Here is a 23,372-nt window from a genome sequence, read left to right on the forward strand (position 1 = left end):
AACGAAATCCAATCTAACTAACGATCGACCAACAACCGACCGATCCATCGTCGAAGACGACATAAACTCGACCGTCGTAAGGGAAATGAATTTAAAGCTCGCAGAACCCCAGCGCGGCGAATAAATTCTTTTACCTTCTCTTTCCACCTTGTTTTTTTTTTTTTTTTTTTTTCACTTCGACGAAGATTGGAAGGTACCCACGCGTATTCACCGTTCATCTTTGATTTATTCTCGTACCATTTGCACGCGTGCTGGCGGACGATCACAATGAAGCTTCAAACGATATCGTTCGGGCGCGGAAAGGGTAGTAGAAGCGCGATGAAAATGGGATTGAAAACCACCAGACTAATCTTCTTCCTCCGGCGTGTGTATTCGTAATATCTACACCCACGCCCCTGAACGCACGGACACACGCGTATTCGCGATCGTCCACCTGCACGATCCCTCCCCCGCTGTATTTTTCCACACGAAAACGTTGCGGGTGTCTGGTATCGTTGTACGTTCGAACACGTACACGCTCACACGCGTGACCATTGTACACACGCGAGCGGGCACAAGAGGAAGGGAACATATATTAAATGCGTGTACGTACTTGACGGTATGCGTGCTGGTCGCGCACCGAAGCGGCTGCCATTTAAATAAATGTTTAATCTCGCCCACCTCTTGACGCCCCCTTCGCTCCCCAGGTAATATTCTCTCTGTTCCTCCGCGTCCTCGCTCGTTTCTTTTCCCGCTTTCCCGCCCCGCTCGTTTCGCTGCTTCGCGGCAGCCTCACGAAAAACGTGGCCGATAAAGTGGAAAAAGAGGTGGCGGCAGATAGGTGAACGGAAGAGAGGAGGAAGTCGATGCTAAAGGAGAAGAAGAATAGAGGATCGAAGGAGGAGAACGAGCCCCGGTAAAAGGAAGGAAGACAGCGAGGGAGCGAGAGAAAGAGAGAAAGAGAGAGAGAGAGAGAGAGAGAGAAGCAGAGCTCGAGAGGCAAGTAAAAAACCAATCGAGTCTGTGCAGTGGCTGCGTGCTATCTTCCCCCTCTAACGTTCCATCCCTGTTTCCGCCCTGGACCGATCCCCGCAGCCATTTAACCTCTGCATTGCAAATGCCACCCCCTTTTTGCCACGGCCATCGGTCTGTATAAGGGTGGCCGAGGGGGCAGAGAGGGTAGCACTCAGTCGAGCCGAGACTGTTATTTTAACGAAATATCTTTAAACGGCGGCCGAGGAGAAAGAGAGAAATAGAGGACGAACCCCGACAGTCAGCCTGGAGGGAAGCGAACGTGAGCGAGGTTGGCGGTGTGTGGGGTGGCTGGAAGGAGGATGGTTGGCCTCGGACGAGCTCCGAGGCAGAGAGATGAAAGGATACCTAGTTACGGGATGAGGGCCCAACGGTTTAAAGGATTACCGGCCTGCCCATTATTCAAATGTATGCTAAACGCGCGGAGCGATGTACGCGATAGCCTTATCAACCCTCTTACGAGCCATCCTCGCTGGAACCGCACCGGTGGCGTATAGCATACGTGTATTTTACGGTGGCACGCCGCACAATACCGGTATGCAGCCACTGCATAGCAGGAGCATCGATATTTCCGGAGATGAAGCATCCCGGCGCGGATACATGGACAGCTCGTTAATTCTAACCCGTTTTTCTCGCTCGCGCGCGTTGATGAATGGCAATGTGGCCTACAAAGGTGTTACGAATCGATATCCTTGGAAAATGTAACCGGTACAGTCCCTTACGGGACGAAGTAGACCACGCGGCGAGAACAATGCCGTATTTACGGAGGATACGATAATTAAGCGTCCAGCTACCACCGCCGTCCCCCTAGCGGCGAGAACGTGGGAAGGAAAGACGAGGGGACGAGCCTTCTTCCTCGAAGATCGGGGAGGGAAAAAAAAAAGGTGAGCATGGTGCCCCCGTCGTCGACTCTCGCCGTCGTCGTGCTCGCGCAAGGGTAGGGGGAAAGAAAGAAAAAATTAGATCAGTCATTAAGCGGAGAACGATTTAATGAAGATGACCTCATACTCTTCGCAGTGGAGTTTGTACGGCCGTCTAAGCGGATTCTCACGTCAATCGCTGGCCGCGAGTCAAGTGGCGAGAATTGTCGGCAATTGTTTCCGAAATCCCGCGCAGATGCGCTCGCGCTCGCCGCTGTTCGCGCGCGTGTGCGTGCGCGAATATCGTGTGAGTGACGCCGCGAGCACGCAAGCAAGCACGGGCGGACTGGCCGCGCCGATCCTGATGTGTGAATCACTCGGCACAATTACGACAATTACCGGACCGGTCGCAAGTCACCACACTATCCGCGTTCGCCGTTTCCCACGCCCTCTTCCATTCACGCTTCGCGCAAATCTCGAGCGTACTTTCCTCCGCGGCGTTCGCTCGCCGGATGGACCTTCTTTCGCAGTCTCACCTCCGAGAAACGAGTTCAACGCGATGAACCGTGACTCGACCACGGATCCTGTCCACGGATCCTCGTGTTAGGGGATGCTAGCCGTTTCACGCGTTAATTGGAAGTTTACGAGCGAACCGCATCATGTGATACATTGATCTTGATGAAACTTTGCGGTTGATAGGGGAGAGAGAGAGAGAGAGAGAGAGAGAGAGAGGGAGGGTGAAATGAATTTGACCTATGTGCAGACTGTTTCCGTAGAATGATGAATAGCGGTAAGATGGTAATGGTTAATAACGAAACACTCGAACAAATTTTTCTATCGATGAAATCTATCCCGTGATCGCGGTATTTAAAAGATCTACGCGGAAGAAGCCAATTACCGAGATAATTAATTCCGCGAATCGCGCGCGTTTCCACCGCATAAGATCCATTTCTGTAAATAGAGATTTCGCAGGTGTACGAATGTTTCCTTTATGCCCACCAACTCTCGGCGTGCTCGGTATTGCGGCGCTATAATGGTAACTCGCAGAGCCACTTTGTCTCCGCATCCGCTTCCGCAGACTTAATGCCTCGGCAGTCTAGAAGGTCGAACTTCCTCGTTCTCGAACGCTGACAGCTTCGAGCCTGCTACGAGGCAAATTCGATCTATCCGTTCCCTTTCAAACGCAGGCAATCTCGTTAGAATCGTCTGTCGACGAATACACACCGGTGCCTGGAAATCAACCCCGACGGATCTACGAAAGAAATCAATTCACGTCCCGCAGGACTTGACATTTGACACCTTGCTGCACCGTGCCAGTGATTGGCTGATTATGATCTCGCTAATCCGGATCGGAGGCTGGTGGGCTTGGACCACCCTCGGCGTGATTGTCGAGCTCTAAAGCAAATACGCAGAACCACCCCTGGCGTTTCGCGAGTCACACGTAGAACGCGACCCCAATTTTCGTGCACGCGTGCACCACGTATGGCGATTACACGCGATTCCACTGGGCATTCGTCCTCGACACGAACGAAAATCCCGGCCATTTCGGCGAGTAACATTCGAAAAACTCGTTGATCATAGTGGACGTCCGTGCGTGTACTTCGCCCATCGCCGCGAAGGGGGTGGTCGTGCTTTAAATTATTACAGATCCATCGTTGCTGTAATTTATCTCCGCTATCCAGATGTTAGCTGATTAACGTTGTCCGACTGTAATTTCCGACGCGAGCGAAATCTTTTTAAGAATAAATAGGCGGTTCGAAAACCGATCGACTCCTTTCCGCGTTCGCGTTCCTCTCCCTTCTCGAGGCTTCAAAGGCGACCGATACGACGAGCGAGAGGGACAAAGCTAAGAGAAAGACCTTGCTTGGCGGAAGGAGGTCGCAATCAAAATGCTAATCGCCGAGAACAAGGTGTAAGTCCATAGAAATTGGATGTAAGGGACTTAATATTACTCCGCGGCGTGGATCGCTAAAGAGTATTACGGGGGATTATCGGGGTAAAGTGACACCCTTGCCCCCAGGGCTGCGGCAGCGTGCGGTGTGCAGTCTTAACAAAACACCGGGGGTTAGCCGAGCCTTCTGTAAATATTGTTACCGTCACCCCGTCGGCAATTTCGCCAGCCATATGTTACACTACGGATGTCCTTTTTACCGTTTTCACTCGTCTGCCTATACAAAGCCTTGCTCTACTTTGGTTTCATCCGTCTGAGATGTTTGAACGAGTGACAGAAGGATTCTAGGTAACGGAAGCTCGACGAAGAACGAAACGACACCAGGATTTCGTTTCTCGTATTTGTCACGTCGCTTCCGCGATACTCCAAGAAACCGTGTGCAAACGTTGGGAATTACTTCGAATGCTGCTTTCAAAAATCAGATGCGAGCAGCTCGGATGACCCGATGGATGATGATTATGCCGATATAGAGCGGAATATAGAGCAATAAGTACGGGGTCAAGGAGGGTGAATCCGAAATTAGAAAGCGGCGAGCCCGGGAGAAATTAGCATCGCTTTCAAGCCGCTTTCTAATCTCGGTAACTGGACAAATTGCCATTGAATGATTAGTAACGAGCGAATAGATGATCTAACCAGTCGTTCGAGTGGATTTTGCGGGAATGGCAAAGACGCGGACAGATTCGAGGGGTGTGGAACGTTGATGACACGTGGCATGGATTACGCACATGTCACACGGCTAATTCCGGACCTCCTGTTAATACGATACACTCAGAAACTGCGCGCAATTGCGAAATCGAACCCCTCGAGTCGTGATTCTTATCGCGAAATTCTTTCTCGACGATAAATACCGGGTCGATAAAAATTCCACGCGAAATTGCTTTTTCAATTGAATCTAAAAATCTATAAAAGTATTCTGTTGATCCTCGACGATGGTTACGACAGATTGTAGGTGGTAGCCACGTACCTCTCCTTCGCCCACAGCTTTCGTAAACATAAATTCGCCATATATCCCGGAACCAGGATTTATTACCCATGAATCGAGCCAAAGGGGGCGGTTTACAATGGGCCAGCAAATTGCGGCCCGTTTATATCGATGGAGACGTTATGGGGGCGGAGGAGTTTGCCAGTGCGAACGAACAAGTGTGAAATCAGGTGTATCCATAATGCAAAGGGGTGGTACGTCGTCCGAAATTCGCCCCCGGCACGGTCGTTGCGTAGCCCCGTTGTCGGGGTCGAAATCAATTAGACACGCAGCGAAACGCTACATTTGTTCTCAACGTGACGAAAGACGGAACGCCACGGGAAATCGTCGTCTAATTGCCTTATGAAAAGCTACGATATTTACACGTGTTCGGGATCTCGATATCGGTCGATCGATTTACGAGTAGACGTCGAAAAATCGAGGACGAGATCATTTTTTAAAACGGCCAAGACAAAGAGTCAATTAACACGAGAGAATAGGAAAAGAAGGAAGATCGTAACGAGAGTAAAATGTACAGACGGAAACACGCTTGACACAGCTTAACGCTTGATTCGAGAGGCAATGAGAAAACCGAACAAAGCGCAAAGTCGCGTAGATCGCAGCCGAGGGGAGGGATGGCTCTAACTTGCTAAGAATTAAAGTGAACCGCTCGGGGGTAGCTAAGGGTCGTAGCCTCTAGCGATTATACTAATAGTCGGGGCGTAGACAAGCTGATAGGGAGAATAGGGGCACAGCCAAGCTACTAATTGTTTTACACAGCGGAAACTTCGTTTCGTTAATTCCCGTGCACCTTTAACGCGATTATCCTCTCGCGAAAAATCTAGGAAATTACAACGATATACACCCGCTGTCGGCGAATGTTCGACGTTTCGCTACAGGTTTCGCTCACCTCTCGATCGAATCCATACGTCCGGTAGACATCTTGAACGGGTACGCTTAAAAATCACGAATCGGTTAAGCGAACAGGCAGGGTACAACGTTTCCCTCCGAATAGCTTCTCTCTTCGGTCGACCATTCCGCGTGTTTGATACGGTCCATAGACAAAAAATGCCATGTATTCCAACGGTCCATCCACGGCGGGGCACCGACGATGTGGAAGGAAACTCAACAGCGGAAAAGCGAACAATGGCCTTCTTCCTGGCAGGTTGATCCTACTTGAGTAATGTTGAAATCTGGGGCGTTCCTGGGAAAGACCACCTGACCTCAGCGTCCCTTCATCAGCGTCGTTGCACCCTCCTGGACGAGTCATTGCCATTTTCTCGGCGAGTATCCAACACATCGGATTAATGACATCGCGATGGCGTTACGTTCCAACGATACACCGAATAATCGAATGTTCACCCTTTTTAATTCTCCTTAAAACTCGAGAGGCTTTGACGATCGTTAAATCCATCGGTTTCCCGTCAACCAGACCAACAAAACAGATTAAGTTCTGGTCGACGAGCGATCAATTAAACGGGATATCTCGATGCGGACGATAAGTCCTCGTCTTGGACTTAACGCGTTTGTTCGCTGTGAGTATTAAATCGGTTATAACATTTCGAAATCGTTTCGGCCCCTTTTCTCTCGCGACACGTTACAACCGGTTTCATCTCGATTGAAAGTCAAAAATATTGGAATTTCGACACGATGCTGAAACGTTTCCTCGGGACCGGAGAAAGCTGTTTGGGGATGGGCACGCGGTCGGGTAATGGAAGATGTGATAATTTAGTATGCACAGTGGAGTTTATTTGAATTTTATTGGCGGGCTCGCTGTCACGTGGGTCAACGCGTAGGAGTGGTGGTCGTGCCACAAGGGGGTCCCTCTTTCGCTTTATCGGATCGGGGGAGAGACGACGCTCCTCCCGTTTTCTCGTTTCCCCGAGGGGACACTTCCGTCCGACCAATATCGCTCCTCTCTCTCAACTCCTCTCGCTCCTACTCCCAGTTTTTCCAGCTTCCTCCGTCTCTTTTTCTATCTTTTACCCTCTCCTGGGCCGCTTCCAATATCTTTCTAAGTTCTCCGAGCCGGCCATGAATAAACTATTCCCCGACTTTGAATATCTGAACGTTTTGCGCGGGAATGGGACCGCCATCGAGGGACCAACCGCAGAAAGGACGAGAGAGGATGATATCGATTGATCGACGTGTTATGTGGAAGGGGCTAACCGCCCAGGCCGACGGTATCATCCTTCAATTTTTGGAAAACGCTGTGACAGAAGGGAGAAGAATAGGATGAGACTGTCTTTCGCGTAAACTTTCCGTAAAGATATACGGGAGAAATATTACGGGGAAAGATGAGAAGAAAATTCCTAGCTCGTCGTCCGTGGCCGCGAGGAAGCTGCGTAATGCATAGGAAATTCATCGAAATCTGCGAGTCGATCTTTATTCCCTCGGATCGAGCGAAACGATTAATTTTTCGTAACGGTGACGCTGATGAAATCAAGCAGTCAGCATAATGAGTTGCGTTGTCTGCCGCGCAATTCATCGGATGTCGTAAAACGAGAGGTGAGAGGAGGAGAGGGTGGAACTAAGGAGGGGGTGGCGAAGGATGGCGCGGGGTTATTAATATTCAGAACGAGGAACAGGAGTCGAGAGCGGTGCCGAGTGACAAATACCTCGCACCCGTCCCAACCCCGGAACGGCTCAACTCTGTAATTAACGCTAATCTCCCGGCCGTTCCTCCGACACCGTACCACCCACTTCGTCTTCTCTCCCGCCTCTGTACTTACCGAGCCAGAGGGTGGCCTTAAACAGGCTCTCGAGTCGATTCTTGGCTGAAGAGGATCTATGATTCCTCTTGGCGACTAATAAAAGAAAGCCCTTGCTCGGAAATTGAACGACACGAGGCAAAAGGTGAACGACTATGATCGCATATTTCACTGACTTTCTTAATCGGTTGTTTAACTTTTTGCCAAAACACCGAATGTTTTATATCCCTTGCAATGTCTCCCTTCATTTTTGCTTCTTTAAACAGGCAGAATGGAGGACGTCGTTTTGTTGGTCCTTTTTATCTTCATAACTGAATAAAGACAGCATAGGGATGAAAAACATAACCACCGGCGGCGGTCCCTGCATAGTTTTGCAAATATTACGGTGGCACTGCTCATCCGTCGTGCGTTGTGTACATTTGAATTTACAAAACCGGAAGCTGAATTACTACCTTCGCGTACAGGCGAACGCACGTGAATTATCATTGCAGGGATGGTGCAACTTCACGAAAAATTTTAACGTCCCGCACTGCGTGCCACCGTGAAACGATTAAACGCATTTCCATTGAATAACATCCCACATGATACAATAATCGCCGTAATCCTCTTATCTAGATACGGAGGAGGAAAATAATATTTTTCCAAAAAAACATTCGAAACCATGATAAAACCACCAATTGTGAGATACATCGCGGTTATAACAGGTATTCCGGTTCGACTATAAGAGTATCGAAATGTTTCACGATTTTTGGAAAAAATTGCGGCAAATGCACGTCGCATAAGGGAAGACGGATAGGAGCGTCCCTGAGAGGTCAAAGGACGAAGATTCCTTCATCCACTTCCTGCGATATGGTCGTCGCTGGTGGTTGCGCGGCTCGGTTAGCACTTGGTGGACTAAAATAGCGAGTCAGCCGACCGCGAATATCCTTGATTAAACGCAAAAAAGCTCCGAGACCTACGCTCGCCTTGTGCTCTGGCGTGGCTGCGTTTTTTCGCCACCCTCCGCCATCACGATGGTCGGGTTTGAGCGTGGAATTGGATTGGCCGTCTTTCCTCTCTTCTCGTTCTCTTTCCCCTTCGCTTCATTCCCTCTTCAGCAAGAGAAAGAAACGTTGGTAGTTTCAAAGCTTCTGGGGACTCGATTAGTGCCAGTATGCGACATCAGAAATACGTAAGCACTGTTCGCTTCCAGGTATTCCTTCCGGTTAAATTGTTGTACAACGTTCTAATTTCTTAAGGTAAAGGGAATATCTGATCCTTTGTCGTCCGATCGCTTTAATACCCCGTAGCTTCGGTACTTGAATTTCCATGGTAATTAAGCGGCATGTTAATAACAAGGTCCCATGAAATGTTTCTCCGTCGATTTCCTGCTTTCCTCAGAACGTCGATGACTCGATGAATTTATAAAATTGCCTCGATAGACACGTTCACCTGAAACAAAGATCAGTTTGCATTAGTATATGCTCGCAACGAGGCAGACGCTTCTTAAAACTGCAATAATGTTCTTTAAAGGTGACGAAGGTTTCCTCGGGATAGAACCGTAATAATCGAGAATGACGTTGGTCGAAACAATGCGGCAGGCATCCATCCTATAAGGCGTGAGTTTCGTATGCCAACTAAGGGTGATGTCAGAACACGGTGATATATGGTAGAAGCACGGGAAATGCCACGTGCCCAACAACCTTCCATACAACTGCAAAAGGATTAGGAATCTACCATATTCTGCAGCACGTTATTTCAGAGTGTAATTGAACTCCTCTCGCGCTGTCATTTCCTCTGACCTATCGATCAAAATTGATCACTGGTCATTACACTGGCACAATTAACTCAGTGCTGATAATAGACGTCGAACATTCGTGATTAACTTATTTTGAATTTCGTGTTTGAAACCTGAATCGAGTAAAAACGCGAAACATCGCAAGTTTCGCGAGGAACAAAGAATTATTATTGCGCAAAGAACAATTTCTTTTGATTATAAATCGCGAGTGTGCGGAAATCAACTTTGATCTTTGGTATAGTAATTAGTCATGTAAACACTAGTCATCGCCGATAAAAGAAATTTCTTCGTTTTCAATGGAGTACAGTTGTAGATACCTTTCTCACAGACGTCGCTCGCAAAATCGATTCTAAAGCCGCTATCTCAACGCGGCTACAAAATGGCGACGGTAAGGGGAGTGTTACTCCAATCAGAAGCTGCGACCATGAATAAGCGTCGGCTGTTTTCGATTGGCTTGAAAATTTGTACTTTTAACGAAAGACAGTTTTGTATCCGACACGATAGGGTGTTCTTAATCTTAGAGTCGTAGATTTTTAACGATGACTAGCATAAGTTATAAAATTATTTTCCTTCTTTTGCTTTTAAGTGTATTTGAAGCTACCGTTGACAGTTATCATGCCGTGGTTCTTATTCATGGTATACTCACTGGAAGTGATAGTATGGAACTTATTAGTGATAGAATCGCTGAAGTAAGTAGTCAAGAACGAAACAAAGAATGTCATAGATGACGTGCTTTTTTATATTTGGCGGGTAAATATGATTTCTCGTATAATTATGATTCCTACGCTTAGAATGATGAATTTTAGATGCATCCGGGGACACAGGTTTATAATATTCCGAGATACGCTGGATGGAGTAGCCTAGAATCGATGTGGCATCAAGTGAAAGAGATGGGTCTGGATATCTTATCTATAGGCGCTGCATATCCTGAAGGAATAAATTTAGTGGGTTACAGTCAAGGTGGTTTAATAGCTAGAGCGATATTGCAAAGATTTCCTGCGCATAATGTTAGAAACTTCATTTCCTTGAGTTCACCACAAGCTGGACAGTATGGAAGTAAGTAACTGTAGTGCCATTTTTAAAGAAACACGAAAAAATCGCTTCAAATGCTATATTTTATTGTAGCACAATTTTTGCATTTATTTTTCCCCAATTTGACGTGTAAAACTGCGTTTGAATTATTTTATTCCAAGCTCGGACAACACACCAGTGTTGGGAATTACTGGAATGATCCTCATCATCAAGTTAGTATATCTCGTACGCTACTCCATTCGTCGATCTTTTCGTGCGAAATTAAATTTGCTTTTCGTTTCTAGGAATTATATTACAAGTATAATACATTTCTTCCGTATGTAAACAGTGAGATACCCTCGATCAAATTGTCAACGAATAAACGAGGTCTCACCAAGTTAAAACGCATGGTACTGGTTGGAGGACCCGAGGACGGTGTCATTACTCCATGGCAAAGCAGCCATTTCGGATATTACGATGCCAACGAGACTGTGATAGATATGCGTGATAGAAGTATATATAAGGATGATTTAATCGGAATAAGAACATTAGATGAAAGTGAAAGGCTCACTCTTATTACAGTTCCAAATATCCCTCATAATGAGTGGCATAAAAACGTATCAATAGTAGATGACATCCTACTACCATACTTAGATTAGTGTAATTTTATTCTAGACTAGATAATTAATTGTTGCTATATGACATGAAGAAAATTTCAAAGTTCAAAGATCTCTCACAATGACATTTACCATGGCAAACTTTTTATTTATACCATGTAAATTACGTACATTTTAATAATATTTTATACAAAAACAAACGCATGATAAATACACTTTTAATATTCTAAAAGTAAGTATTTTCTAAATCTAAGTAGGAAAAATTATTTATTAAGTTAGTCTGATAATAAGTACGTACAAATTTTTTTCTAATAAATGTTTACTACCTCTTTTGATACAGAATTAAATACTTTTATTGCATATATCCTAGTTTTGTTCAATGATTATTATTATTTCAGATCTATACCTTATAGACCTATTATGCAGTAGAGTATAGGTACAGTAAAAATTATCACATGTTCAACAAAATATATAGTTGAGTTATTTAGAATTTTTTATTGCTTGTAAAGCGAGTAATGAGATCAAGAGCCCATTTTGGCTGATCAGAAGGCACCAGGTGTCCAGCATTTCTTACCAAAACTTCTATTAAGTTACCAACAGTCTTTGAGTATCCAGCTAATTCATCTCCAACATACCATATTTTTCTCGGAGCTTTTTTGTATTCTGCTGCGAGAGACCAGTTTAAGTTTCTCAGATAATTTTCTACCGTAGTATATGCAATGATAACATCAAGTTGTCCATTGTATATGAGGACTTTATGGTGCTGAAGAAGATCTGCTATAAGGTCTGCTACTGATTCCATAACATCTCCTTTCAAATATTCCTCTACCTTTTTAGATGCTGCTAAGAATGTGTAATTACCAACATGTATAGCTTTTCTAACATCTGCCCTTTGAAGCCATTGTACCATATCATTGTCAGCATCACTGTCAACTTTATTACGCAAAATATTGAAATAATAATCAAAGCCGGTTAAATTTTTAAACAGTGAAGGTTGTTTTGTTAAATCACCATCAAGAAGTTCATCAAAAACGGTAAAAGCTTCGGTAAATTTCCTTTGTTTAACTAAAGCTCTACCATTTTCTTCATATTGGCGAAATAGATCTCTACCATTTATATCAAGTAAACCTACTTGATATAAGAAATCTCCATACTGTAGTTGATTTCCTGGGTCAGTCAGTCCATTTCCAATTGCCAAACCTTTTAAATTTATTTTTACGTCAGCTTTAACATTATTCTCTTTGATAGCATAAGATACGGCTGGGACATATTTTCCAGCATAAGATTCACCAGTGACATAAAAGTCATTAGTTCGAAGCTCTGAGAATAACTTGAAAAATTGAACTAATGCACTATAAACATCCCTTGCTATATGGGTTTCATTAGTAGCATAGCCCTTTTCATTCTCGGTAAAACTAAATCCAGTACCAACTGGATTATCAATGTAAAGCATATTATGACATTTGTTCCAAGAATATTTACGCATATCAAGAGTTTTATTTCGTGTAACTGTAAATGGACCATTTTCTAGAAATAAACCAAACATGGATGTGGCTCCAGGACCACCTTGCAGCCATAATAATACAGGAGCAGTCCTTGGATTATGCTACATAAAAAAAATATTCTACTTTGCCATAGTCACTTTTTAAATATTTAATTAATGATGGAGATAATGAAAACTGTACAATTACAAATGTATTTCATTGTAAAATTCATGATGTTAACTTACCACAGCTGGGAAAAACCAAAAGAACAAATTCGAATTATAGTTTTTATTAACAGTTAAGAATCCGGCATAACTGCTAACATCGTTCATCTCCTTGTGTTGTACAAGTGCTTTGTTACGAGCCTCATCTATTTGATTGTTGTCGATAAGAGGTGTCAAAAAAAGAGGCAAACCAGTATCTTCTTTACTGCACGGATAATTCTTCACTTTACGATAAACATTTGAAAATCCTGTTGTGAACGAAGCAAAGAATAAAATTTGTAGAAGCAACACGAGCTTTTTCATTATCTTTGATTAAATACAATGTAACTATCTTAAGAACGCTACAAAGCCACTACTCAAACCACACACGAATGCAATCAAAACGCAATTGCTGGCGATTTAATGTAAAACAAATCTTTATATACCGGTGAATCATAGTTGCCAACGCAACAAACACAACTATTGCATGATACCTCTACAGCTGCCTAAGATAGTATAAAATTTCATATTAAACATATTGTGTATTTAAGTTTAAAATTAAAGTTAAGAAAAAGCATTTAAACATTTTTTTTCACTAAATTCTAATTTAAATACAGAAAGAGAAATGCGTTGGATGATATGATGCACTTTGCCAATTTTATAATTCGAATCAATAATGCTTTATAGATGTCGTTCGAAGCTAACGTATCAGCTGATCATACCAACACAAGTTAATTTAAATTGGACATGCATATGTATCCTACAATTCAATTGAAGGTTACCGAAGAATTGTTACTATTTTTAACCGAGGATACAACGTATTATAAACAATTATGTTATCATAAATAAAGTTTAACACTTCTTCGAATGAAATGGTGCAGAATAATCAAAGTGTCTGACATTTTGTGATAAATCCGCATATAAAACTTCATGGTATCATTTTTTTGTGATCACTGTAATGCAAAAATTGAGGAAAAACCTGCATAATTAACGGATTTGAAGAATTTATATATAAAAGTTCCTACTAGGGTTATATTTACATATATAGAAAAGAATTGTATTTTATTTGTTGTTGAATTAGAAGAAACTACAGAAATATGAATGATTCTTTCCTAGAAGACTTAAAATTAGTATCTACTGATGTTAAAACTTCAAATACTTATTCAGTGGATCGTCATGTAACCACAAGACATGCAACATCCTCTCCTTTGCAACACTTACCACAAAATAAAGGAGATAATGTACAAAATATACATGTTGAAAAGCAATTTAAAGTTAAAGAATTGAGCACAAAAGAGTTGAAAAAAATTCGACAAGATTTGAAGAAGATGCAATTTGAACAAGACACAAAGAAACAACAACTAAGAGCAAGAATATCTGAGAAGAAAGAGAGATCTGTTGAAACCAAGTTGAAACCAATTGAAAATAAAGTAAAAAGCGATGGAAAAGAGCAAGAGATCAAAGATGATACTAAAACAAAAACTAAAGATGTAAGAGTAAAGTTTTCTGAAAGCAAAACAGTTGGGAAGGATAGAATACACCATTCTGGAAATTATAAAGAAAATGCCCAAACTTCAGATGTGTCTGTCAAGGAAAACAATAGACCTCTTGATTATTTGAAAGAAGGAACATCTCAAATGGATACTTGTAAAGAAAAAACAAAGGTCTATGATACTCATATAAAAATGGAGTCGAAAGAAACTGATCCTGTTGCACTCCTTAATGCTATTAAAGATATTGTAAGCACATGCACTAAAGACGAAAGCACGAAGATTTTAAGGGCAATGCAAGGCTTACATTTTAATTCTCAAGCAAATTTTCTTAAACATTTGCTTTGTCAAACAGATATTATAATTAACGAAATGCACCCTAGTAACGAATCTAACACAGTAAAAAATCTAGTAGAACAAAATGCGAGATTACAAGAGGATATTGCAATTCTATCCAAAAAAAATCTAGAACTGCAGAAAAAGTTGGAGGAGTTTGAATTTTTGAAGCAGGAAAATATTGCATTGAAAATGAAATGCAAGGAATTATCTAAACAATAGCAAATGTATGCAGTATTCTGAATTTAGGTACTTAGAATCTCTTCATAAAAAGATATCCATTCCATTTTACTGTTGTGCTCTAACAATTATCTATATATATTGGTATTATTATGTGTAAGGTTCTCGAAAATAAAAAATATCAAGCACATAAAACATACTGAATGTTCAAGGTATTTTTCAGAAATGAACGTAACGAGAACGTACAAACATTATCGCTGCTAGCGCTGATTGTATATAATAATTCATAATCATATTCACATTTCTTTATAATTTTTTTCTATAGTTCCCATTATGAATTTATTGAATTTATACAATCCTTCAAAATAGTAGGTTTATACAAAGTATAAACTATATAGCAATTACTAAGTAAAGTGATATGTTTTCCGCTTAAACTCAGATAAGTCTACGCGATTAGACCAGGAAACTTTCATGATATAAACAAGGATATTGCGTAAAGATCGACATGCAATATCATATGTATTTAGTAAAATAACTGTCACTGTATGTGTGGGAAATACCGTGCTTATTCATGTTTCTATTTTCGAGAAATCTTATTCTATATTTTTCCGTCTAGTACCAATAGCCGATAGTTATTAGAGTACACAATTTTGCACATGTTTTAACTACATGGTGTTTTCCATATTGTTACGTACCCCGAATGAAAAGTGATAACACCAGTGCTACGAAATTAACAATACGATATTTTCTTAGTAATATTTTTTAACATTTTTACTAATATTTTTTTAAGTCGTAAAAATATTTAAGAAACTAAAAGTATGTTATACCGTTCGAAAAGTTACAGCTTTATTTAACATATATGTACTGAAATATTTTATTCCGTGTTAAACCAAGGTTGATATATTTATTGAACAAATATGAATTTGTAAATCTTTACCTGTAAGGAAATGCCTAATAAAATACTTTAACACTGAATTTCTGTGATCCCTACATTCGTTGAAGTAGAATTATAAGAAATAAATTAAACCACGTTCGTCTGAAACAATTTACATATATTCGAAGATTTAAAAGGCATATTAAGGCGATATGATACAATGTTTCGACAAAAATGCACATCGTAAAATGCATATTTACAAACAATGATAATCGTTACGATGCCAAGGTCTTTGTTAAATACCATTTAATATTATAAAACACGCTCAGGGCTTGGCAAAATGGCCAGATAATTACTCATGAGTGATAGCTGAATGAATTGACGATTAGAAAAACGTATAAAAAGGAAAGAAAGATCTTGCTATTGGCAGTTTTGGAAGTTTAGAGTTTTTAAAGAGTAAGGGGCATGTGTTCTTACCTATACAGATGCAATTTTAAATGCGCGATGCTAGAAATATACACCGATTTCGGCGTGAATTCCAATAAATTAGAAGTAAGAAGAAAGCACTATCTCGCACGTAGTACAACAAACTTATTCGTAGATGCTTAATTCTATAAAGCACTTCTTCCAAAATCGTGTTACTGACGTTTTATAATCACAATATTCTTCATACCTTGGGGTATGAACAACTATACAAGCGAGTCCTTATCGATAAATATTAAAGTAGAAATTAGTAAAACCTTACTTAGGAGTATGATTAACAAATAAATAATTCTACCATATAATATATCCTTGAATCTGTTTAAAATCTTCAGGTCTTCCTTTCATTAATTTTCTTTACTTTCATTCGTATTATTTCATCTCTCTCTCTCACTCTCTCTCTCTCTCTACATTACTTGCTTCTCTATGTACATCATTATAATATACATATTCAAAGATAGGAACAATCGCTCTGTTAATCAACTCTCTAACAACAAACACGGTTGTAATAAATTCCTGAGTTTCTTGAATTTTTCGAACCATTCTTTTCGTCACTTTTTGACAAATGCGCGAACTATTGTCTCCTTGTTATCCAAGGTTACCGATAACCTTTCTCAAAAAGTTTCTTTCCTCAACAAATTCCGCTTCGCATAATGAATAAGTTTACACGTTTAAAGAGAAATTTCTCGGGATTCCCTTCCTTGTCCAGTATTATCCTCCTCTGCGTCATCCTGGTCTTCGTTATCAGTTTTCTCTCCTTCTTCGGGAGGCCTTGTCCACCTAAAAAGAGACAGAAGGAAAAATATTTCCTCGTTAACTACCTCTCTTAAATCGAATAAAACAAATACGACGATAATCCGATGTAATAGCAACCTGATCAACGTCTCTGGCGATCTATAAAGGAATATTAATTTGGCGAATAAGTCTTCCTCGAGACACAACTCTCCACTTTCGCGAACCAAATAAATGTCTAAGCATAGTCGCAGAATTCTGTCCACGTAGGGCAGGTCATCGAACATAATCTTTGGTGCCATATCACTGACTATCTTCCTCATCATTTGGCTTATAACTATGACCGCGGTCGTATACAAACCCAAGATTCTGTAGGCATAAATAATAATCGATAAGAAATCGACAGTCGATATTCTTCCTTACTCGACAACGTTAGATAATTTCAAAGAAGTACCCAAATCCACTGATGAAACTCAACCCTTCGGGGAATGTTTTATCGTTGAACAAGAACATCATGATGTACTTGCAGTCATTTAAGGGCACTCTGCTTAATAGCTGATCGTATAAAGTATCATTGCAAACTTCTTTAACGATCCACCATTTCTGACGAGCACAACATTCTGCGTCTGTGGATAAATGAAGACTAATGTTCCTGAACAGACGATTAACGTCTTCTTCCTCTACCTCGTCGTCCAGCCATCTCGCTGAAAATTAATTCCATACGGTTCATTGACTCCGTGTCCTATCTTCGCTCATAGACTCTTTGTCCCAATAAAACTTACGCATTCTCATTAATTGTGGAACAACAACGGTGGTTCGGCCAGTCACTTTCAAGAACTTCGGGAAAGCATATTGCAACGTGATAGTACCGTTATGCACAGTCGAATTGTTACTAGACAACATGTTGGCTAACGTTTGCCTCACAGGATTAAATTCGTCGTTTTCAAACGGTGGCAATTTTATGTCCTGTACTTTAGTCGTTATACCACTGGCATCCTTTGCATCTGTTTTTCGAGACACTGTCCATTCCACGTGGACAACCACGGTTGTGCTATTGTCTTCTAATTCCGTTATCAGTCTATTGCAAAATCATGAGACAAAATCATAGGCACGATACCTAGTATTAGAAAATTATTCGTGAAAATCGAAGCGATATTAATCGTACCTTTCTAAGTCAGGCGGAGATATACTCCACAATTTTCGAGAGAACCCACTTAATCTTACAGCAGCAACATCAGAGTGTATATAATTCTCGAGGAAAGTGACCGCAGGTCTGTCTCTCGTGTATAGATTCGTAAATCGGGTGTAATCAGAGTCGCTGTACTCGATGATAGAGCTGCTCTGTGCTGACATGGAGTAAATGGGTTCGTAAGGACCAATTCTGATCCTCATTGAAACATCGTACGGTAGATTGGAGACACCGACTGTCCCGCCAAGCGCAAACAAAAGCAAGGGGAACCATATTAATCCGATCATGAAGAAAAGTGCACCACCACCGACTAGATATTTGCTCATTTGCTGTTTCTTCACGCCTCGTGGTTGAGGGAAATCCGCTTCTACGCCACGCATACACTGTAATTTAAATTTGTTGGTAATAATTCACGATTAAACCCCTGTGAAATCTATCCGACGGTATATTACTTTGATCTGGTAAATGTTGGCGAAAATATCTTCCATTTTGAACCAGTCCATTATCGACATGGAAGTATCCGTCCAGATCCAATCCATTACTGCTCTTAATTCGAATAAGAACGGAACTAACATGAATCTGTTGGAAAATCGCACATAAATGACTCAACTTAAAATATTGGAGAATTATTTTCGATTTATAAGATGAAAGTATTCTAACCCTTTGAACAAAACGTAGTTGACGATGCTGTACTTTTTGCACAGGAAATTGCCGAGTATGCGAGTCGGATAGCCTTGTCTCAATTGATAGGCTGCTAATAAAAGGTAGAAGCACTTAACCATGTACCAAATTTGCGGAGGAAGCCTCTCGTTGAATCGTCTACGAGTTTAATCGACGATTTAAATAAAAAGTATCTAATATTAAAAAATTGGCGCGTAATTATAATAATCAATCGTACCGTTCGGTAACGCTTGGCAAGATGAAGAACATCCAAATGTGAACGCCGAATATTAGGAAATAATGGAAGATTAATTTGCCTAGGATCGATTTCTTTAAAAACAACGCTCTATCGATAACTATCAACGCAAACTGCAATAATAACATCAACAAGAAAGGCATTGGAACTCGATTTTCTTGTAAATAGGCTGTAACGCCACCATCACCCTGTTGAGTCTAAAAATTCATAAAAATAGTTTTAAGAAACGAAGAATATATATATATATGAAATTGTTAAGAAAATGTCTGAGAACTTACCCCAAACGCGGAAAATCCGAAAATGAGCAGCAAAAAGTTGAAAAAATCGCAGAGGAACATATACGCGTACACGTTTGTCTTTTCTTTACCTAGCGGACTAAGAATCTTTTGGAAAAAGTTTTTCATCGGTTCCATATACTTATTAAAGCTAAAATAAATCAAGCTATTCAAGCCACTGTTCAAAAATGATCATACAGTATTATATCAAATTTAATTCTATTTGCTCACGTCATATTCATAGCTTTATTGAATTCTTCATTCAGGGGACTGACCTCTTCCCCTCGAACCGCGACCAATTGTTCGTATTCATCGCTGGTTTGCACATTTTGACCCTCACCTACTCCATGAAGGTTTAAAATTCTTCCTCTGGGTGTCCTTACGCGAGTTCCGTCTCTGTAAAATAATAAAATATTACTATCAAAGGAAGAGATTTGTTAACCGATAAAATAATTCCAGAATTATTCACCCAGCTTCATTTTGTAACGTTACAGGCTCTCCCTGGCCCCTGTTTTCAGGCGGATGCTTGGATGGAACTATAGTCATATTGGAAGGAATGATTTTCCTTGGTTTCAAGGATGGAGATGTCCATTGGCCTAATGACTTGAGCATAAATCTAAAAATCGAATTTCTCTAAGGTCTCTGTAACAAATAAACACTTTTGCCAAATTTATTTCGCCACTTACCTATGGAAAAACACCATAAGAAGTAATAACAGGTCCCATAAAGCGTAATTATGTTTTCGTTCAACCCCCATAATTCTAGGAGTGAACAGTGGATTGTTTGGTGCTGCGTCTCGATTCCAGGGCAGTACTTCCAATTGGAAAATGCATTTTACTATGACAATTGCCTAAGGGAATTTCGCATCGATTAACTTCTGTTTCGAAAATATTATCGATCGATTTCAAAAATTCTACTTTACCTCGGTGTACGCGATTAATGTTACCCAAAATGTCTTCGAGGGTCGTGGAATAGTTAACGAACCCCAACAGAATACCATGAGAGGTAACGGGGTGGAGAGAACCGATGCATTTTTGATCTGATGAAGAAACACCATAAAGTAACAGAGTAGACACGAGTGTGCCAAGATTCCGAACCAAATAGACGCCAATAATTGTATTATCGGTGGTTGATCCACCTCGGTTAATCCACCTCCCTCGTCGTCATGTTGGACAGGTGAAATTTCGGAGAAAAGTGCGCTGCGTAAAGAAGACATTACGTTAGTCGCGTTAAAAATCCCGAGACACGATGCAACATAAATTCGCAGAAGAAAGAAAAGCGTTCCTTTTTTCTTTTGCGAAATATCGAAACAGGAAGCACACGAAAAGCTCGAAGACCTGTGTGAAATGAAACTAAAGAAATTCTGTTAACACGCATTCCTCTGTAAACGTTACAAACGTTGTAAAAATTTGTACAATTATAACATCCACCTTCAGAGTACACGAGAATGTAAGATGTTTAAAAAGAGCAGAAGAAATTATAACGAGCATGCTGCTTGCAAAGATGAACGTGCAAAAGGTGTGTCGAACGATCAAGTGATGTACTCTCGATACCTGGAGGAGGACATGTCCAATCCTCGCTCCAAACTCGGTGCCAGAATACGGATATGAGGGACGGTCAATGAGCTGCTCCCCCTATCAAAAATAACACTCCTCTCTGTCTACGTTTACTTCAAAACACGTTTCTGGGATAAGATAAATACGAATAGGATTCGGGAATAATGGTCGAGGTAATCGAGGCAACGAAGCTTCCATCTCCAAAGGTTATTCGATTAGTAACAATGAGATTACCATTAATGCATTTTAGTCATTTTAGTAGCGACTTAGACAAGAATTGCGAAGAAAAGACGAGCCATTTTCTAGAAAAATCTTACCTCTGTCCCTGCGGTCGTGGTTGGCTAGGACCCTCGCCAGCATCGTGAGAGTCTTCGGTATTTCCACTAGATGATCTGTCAGAGCGAGCACATTTACTACTCTACCTTCTACTATAATGTTTAGCCTAAATATCGGGGGCAGATATAGGCTACTCTTCGACGGGATTTCGAACGTTTCTAACGAGGAAAAGCAAGTACTTGGGGCAAGCGCAACGCTACTGAAGCACTAAAGTGTCGACGTGGAATGGATGGTATCGAGTAATTTACAATCTAAACAATTGAATCTGTAAAATCGTCTTTGAATTCTTCGACAAACGCGACTTCCGATTCTCTACTATCTATACAGTCAAGCGTGTACGAATAAATACTCGAAGAAGTCAAAAAGGCAGAAACGTATGTTTAATTACGATCTTCTCTATCAGTTTTATCTTACCCTTTTCTCATCAGAGGAATCGGTTGCCACATTTGATTGATACCCAATCGCATACCCATTCGGAAATCTGGCTTTGCCTACAAGTTAAGTGTTCAAGGAGAAAAATGTCTCGGTGTTATACGATTCATATGCGTTTGATCATGTACCTTCAACACTTTCTTCTCTTTCGTTAAAACCTTGCGAATGTATCGGTAATCGCGGGAGAACCTGTTCAGGTACTTCGTCATCGATGTCAGAGTGCTGTTAACTATCACCATGACGAACGTGAAGTACGTGCCAATAGAGACTTTCTTCTCTTCCTCCTCTGTTTCCTTCCCGTCCGTTTTGTCCTCCTTATCCTCATCGTCCGATGCTCTAGGTGTCTTGTCAGGCTCTGGCAATGTGGCGTCTTTTTCTTCGGTCTCGATGTCGCCTGACGTGATACTCGTTTTATCGGCACCCTAATCGAAACGACGAATTATCATTTATGTTGTCACTTCGTCCCGGTTGAAGGAAAATATTCGTACGTGGAACTTGAAGACATTCACACCATCGATTGACCGGTAGTTGGAAATTTTGAACGAGGGAAATTCAGAATCGAATTGTCGATCAACGATGGCGTTTCGTCCGTTTCAAATTCTGCGTATGCAATTGATCGACATCAAAGATTATTGTTATGATTGAAAAGCGTGAGATTACGGTGCTACAGTCGCTGTAAACGTAATGAAAACAAATTAAGCTAAAGTATCGAGCGGCAGATTATGTACACCAACGACGAGGAGCCTCCTGCGACTACAACATTGAAAGGGAATGACATAAATAACGAAAAGAAGAAAAAAAAAAGAAAAGAAAAGGGAGGATGGAGAGACAACGTGAATGGAACGCCACCGCTTCCGTTATATTTTTTCTTTTTTTTTCTTCTTCTTTTTTTTTTTTTTTTTTTGTTTTTTTTGACAAAGCTGTAAGATGCAAAAAGAAAAGAAGAATTACTGTCGAAGCGCTGTAACAACTGGCGAATATATTCATTAATACCGCTATTATTCGTGGCTTGCTGTGTGCCTATGTCTCGTGTATTCGTTATTGTGTTAAACATGTTAAAACTGTGTGAATCTTGCGTAGCTGGCTATTAGATTTTCAAATACATACTTCGATAGATGATTCGTATGTGGTCGAATTTCATGTGACAATGAAATCAATGAATAAATACGGCAAAAAAAAATATAAAAAACGGAAAAAAAATATGAAAGAAAGGAAAGAAAATACAAAACGTACAAAATAATGAACGATAGAATAATACGTCGATGGAACAAACGATTAAACAAACGATATAAAAAATAGAAAAGAGAAGGTTATAAAGTACAACGAAAGCTAAGGAGAATTATTCACAGATAAGAAACTATCAAAGAAGACAAATGATGGTCGACAACGTATGTATATTAAGAAACAATGATACAACGATAATTACAGAGAAGAAGAAAGAAAATGGAAGATGAACCAGGTAAGAAAAAAAAAAAAAAAAAAAAAAAAAAAAGAAGAAAAAATATCGAACGATGTTAAGAAATGGAGGAGAGCGTATATAAAAGTTACGAAAAAAAAGAAAAAAAAAAGAAAAAAAAAAGAAAGAAAGAAGAGACATTTCGTAAGAATGAAGAAGGAGAAGATGGTGGGCAGGTGAGAAAAGAGAGCCTGTAGCAGTGACATGCAGCCTTTTAAGGGGGTCTCACATCGGTGGCCACTGCAGTGTCGGTCTCGGAACGTGCACTGAGATACGACATAGACGATTTCTTCCTTGTTAAAGGCACACTCCGACGACGTAGTCTCAGCGCGTCCTTTTCCGTCCCTCCATACATGGCGACGTGCGTCGCGATCTCAATGTCTGTCTTAATCAGCGTGTTCATCAACTGTAAGGGGACCAGACTTTTGATTCATTTCATTCCATGCAATACCCATTGCCTTTTTGGTATACTGTTGTCTGCTGTCTGATGACTCCTCGACGGGCCAAGGATAGAGAAAATCGTGAGAATGGGGT

The 23,372-nt window shown here is 41.0% G+C and overlaps 4 protein-coding genes across 8 annotated transcripts in view; 2 read left to right on the forward strand and 2 right to left on the reverse strand.

Moving 5' to 3' along the window:
• Positions 1-9,760: 9,760 nt before the first annotated feature.
• Ppt2 (palmitoyl-protein thioesterase 2) lies at positions 9,761-11,031 on the forward strand. The gene is made up of 4 exons (XM_017911257.1): positions 9,761-9,960; positions 10,078-10,327; positions 10,397-10,515; positions 10,588-11,031. The coding sequence occupies exons 1-4, from the start codon at positions 9,811-9,813 to the stop codon at positions 10,939-10,941; spliced, it is 873 nt and encodes a 290-aa protein (XP_017766746.1). The 5' UTR covers positions 9,761-9,810; the 3' UTR covers positions 10,942-11,031.
• A 169-nt stretch (positions 11,032-11,200) lies between these two features.
• Positions 11,201-13,005, reverse strand: LOC108555545 (venom serine carboxypeptidase). Its single transcript, XM_017911255.1, has 2 exons — positions 12,629-13,005; positions 11,201-12,505 (listed from the first exon to the last, which is right to left on the reverse strand). The coding sequence occupies exons 1-2, from the start codon at positions 12,908-12,910 to the stop codon at positions 11,384-11,386; spliced, it is 1,404 nt and encodes a 467-aa protein (XP_017766744.1). The 5' UTR covers positions 12,911-13,005; the 3' UTR covers positions 11,201-11,383.
• A 600-nt stretch (positions 13,006-13,605) lies between these two features.
• Positions 13,606-14,713, forward strand: LOC108555546 (uncharacterized). Its single transcript, XM_017911256.1, has one exon. The coding sequence runs from the start codon at positions 13,684-13,686 to the stop codon at positions 14,632-14,634; it is 951 nt and encodes a 316-aa protein (XP_017766745.1). The 5' UTR covers positions 13,606-13,683; the 3' UTR covers positions 14,635-14,713.
• A 964-nt stretch (positions 14,714-15,677) lies between these two features.
• Piezo (piezo type mechanosensitive ion channel component) overlaps positions 15,678-23,372 on the reverse strand; it is a 25,322-nt gene continuing 17,627 nt past the window's right edge. For 4 of the 5 annotated variants that reach the window (XM_017911251.1, XM_017911250.1, XM_017911252.1 and 1 more), the window contains 17 exons: positions 23,068-23,244; positions 21,511-21,804; positions 21,365-21,441; positions 20,932-21,006; positions 19,981-20,257; positions 19,745-19,908; positions 19,528-19,674; positions 19,290-19,454; positions 19,062-19,209; positions 18,766-18,980; positions 18,528-18,686; positions 18,320-18,446; positions 17,844-18,250; positions 17,461-17,756; positions 17,133-17,382; positions 16,820-17,047; positions 15,678-16,726 (listed from right to left, as the gene is read on the reverse strand). In XM_017911251.1, the coding sequence (XP_017766740.1) occupies positions 16,618-16,726; positions 16,820-17,047; positions 17,133-17,382; positions 17,461-17,756; positions 17,844-18,250; positions 18,320-18,446; positions 18,528-18,686; positions 18,766-18,980; positions 19,062-19,209; positions 19,290-19,454; positions 19,528-19,674; positions 19,745-19,908; positions 19,981-20,257; positions 20,932-21,006; positions 21,365-21,441; positions 21,511-21,804; positions 23,068-23,244 (3,315 nt within the window). In that variant the 3' untranslated portion in view covers positions 15,678-16,617. The remainder of the gene's footprint in view (positions 16,727-16,819; positions 17,048-17,132; positions 17,383-17,460; positions 17,757-17,843; positions 18,251-18,319; positions 18,447-18,527; positions 18,687-18,765; positions 18,981-19,061; positions 19,210-19,289; positions 19,455-19,527; positions 19,675-19,744; positions 19,909-19,980; positions 20,258-20,931; positions 21,007-21,364; positions 21,442-21,510; positions 21,805-23,067; positions 23,245-23,372) is intronic. The other variant, XM_017911253.1, reaches the window with a different exon arrangement.

This window comes from Eufriesea mexicana, unplaced genomic scaffold, assembly GCF_001483705.2.
Source record: "Eufriesea mexicana isolate 0111107269 unplaced genomic scaffold, ASM148370v2 scaffold124, whole genome shotgun sequence".
Lineage (NCBI taxonomy): Eukaryota > Metazoa > Arthropoda > Insecta > Hymenoptera > Apidae > Eufriesea > Eufriesea mexicana.

Excerpts from the sequence above, each read along its gene's own strand:
- LOC108555545 (XM_017911255.1), bottom strand. The coding sequence starts at position 12,910 with ATGAAAAAGCTCGTGTTGCTTCTACAAATTTTATTCTTTGCTTCGTTC. Across the intron at positions 12,506-12,628 it reads TTTGGTTTTTCCCAGCTGTG|CATAATCCAAGGACTGCTCC; the intron begins GTAAGTTAACAT and ends TTTTTTATGTAG.
- LOC108555546 (XM_017911256.1), top strand. The coding sequence starts at position 13,684 with ATGAATGATTCTTTCCTAGAAGACTTAAAATTAGTATCTACTGATGTT.
- Ppt2 (XM_017911257.1), top strand. The coding sequence starts at position 9,811 with ATGACTAGCATAAGTTATAAAATTATTTTCCTTCTTTTGCTTTTAAGT. Across the intron at positions 9,961-10,077 it reads TTAGTGATAGAATCGCTGAA|ATGCATCCGGGGACACAGGT; the intron begins GTAAGTAGTCAA and ends GATGAATTTTAG. Across the intron at positions 10,516-10,587 it reads GGAATGATCCTCATCATCAA|GAATTATATTACAAGTATAA; the intron begins GTTAGTATATCT and ends TTTCGTTTCTAG.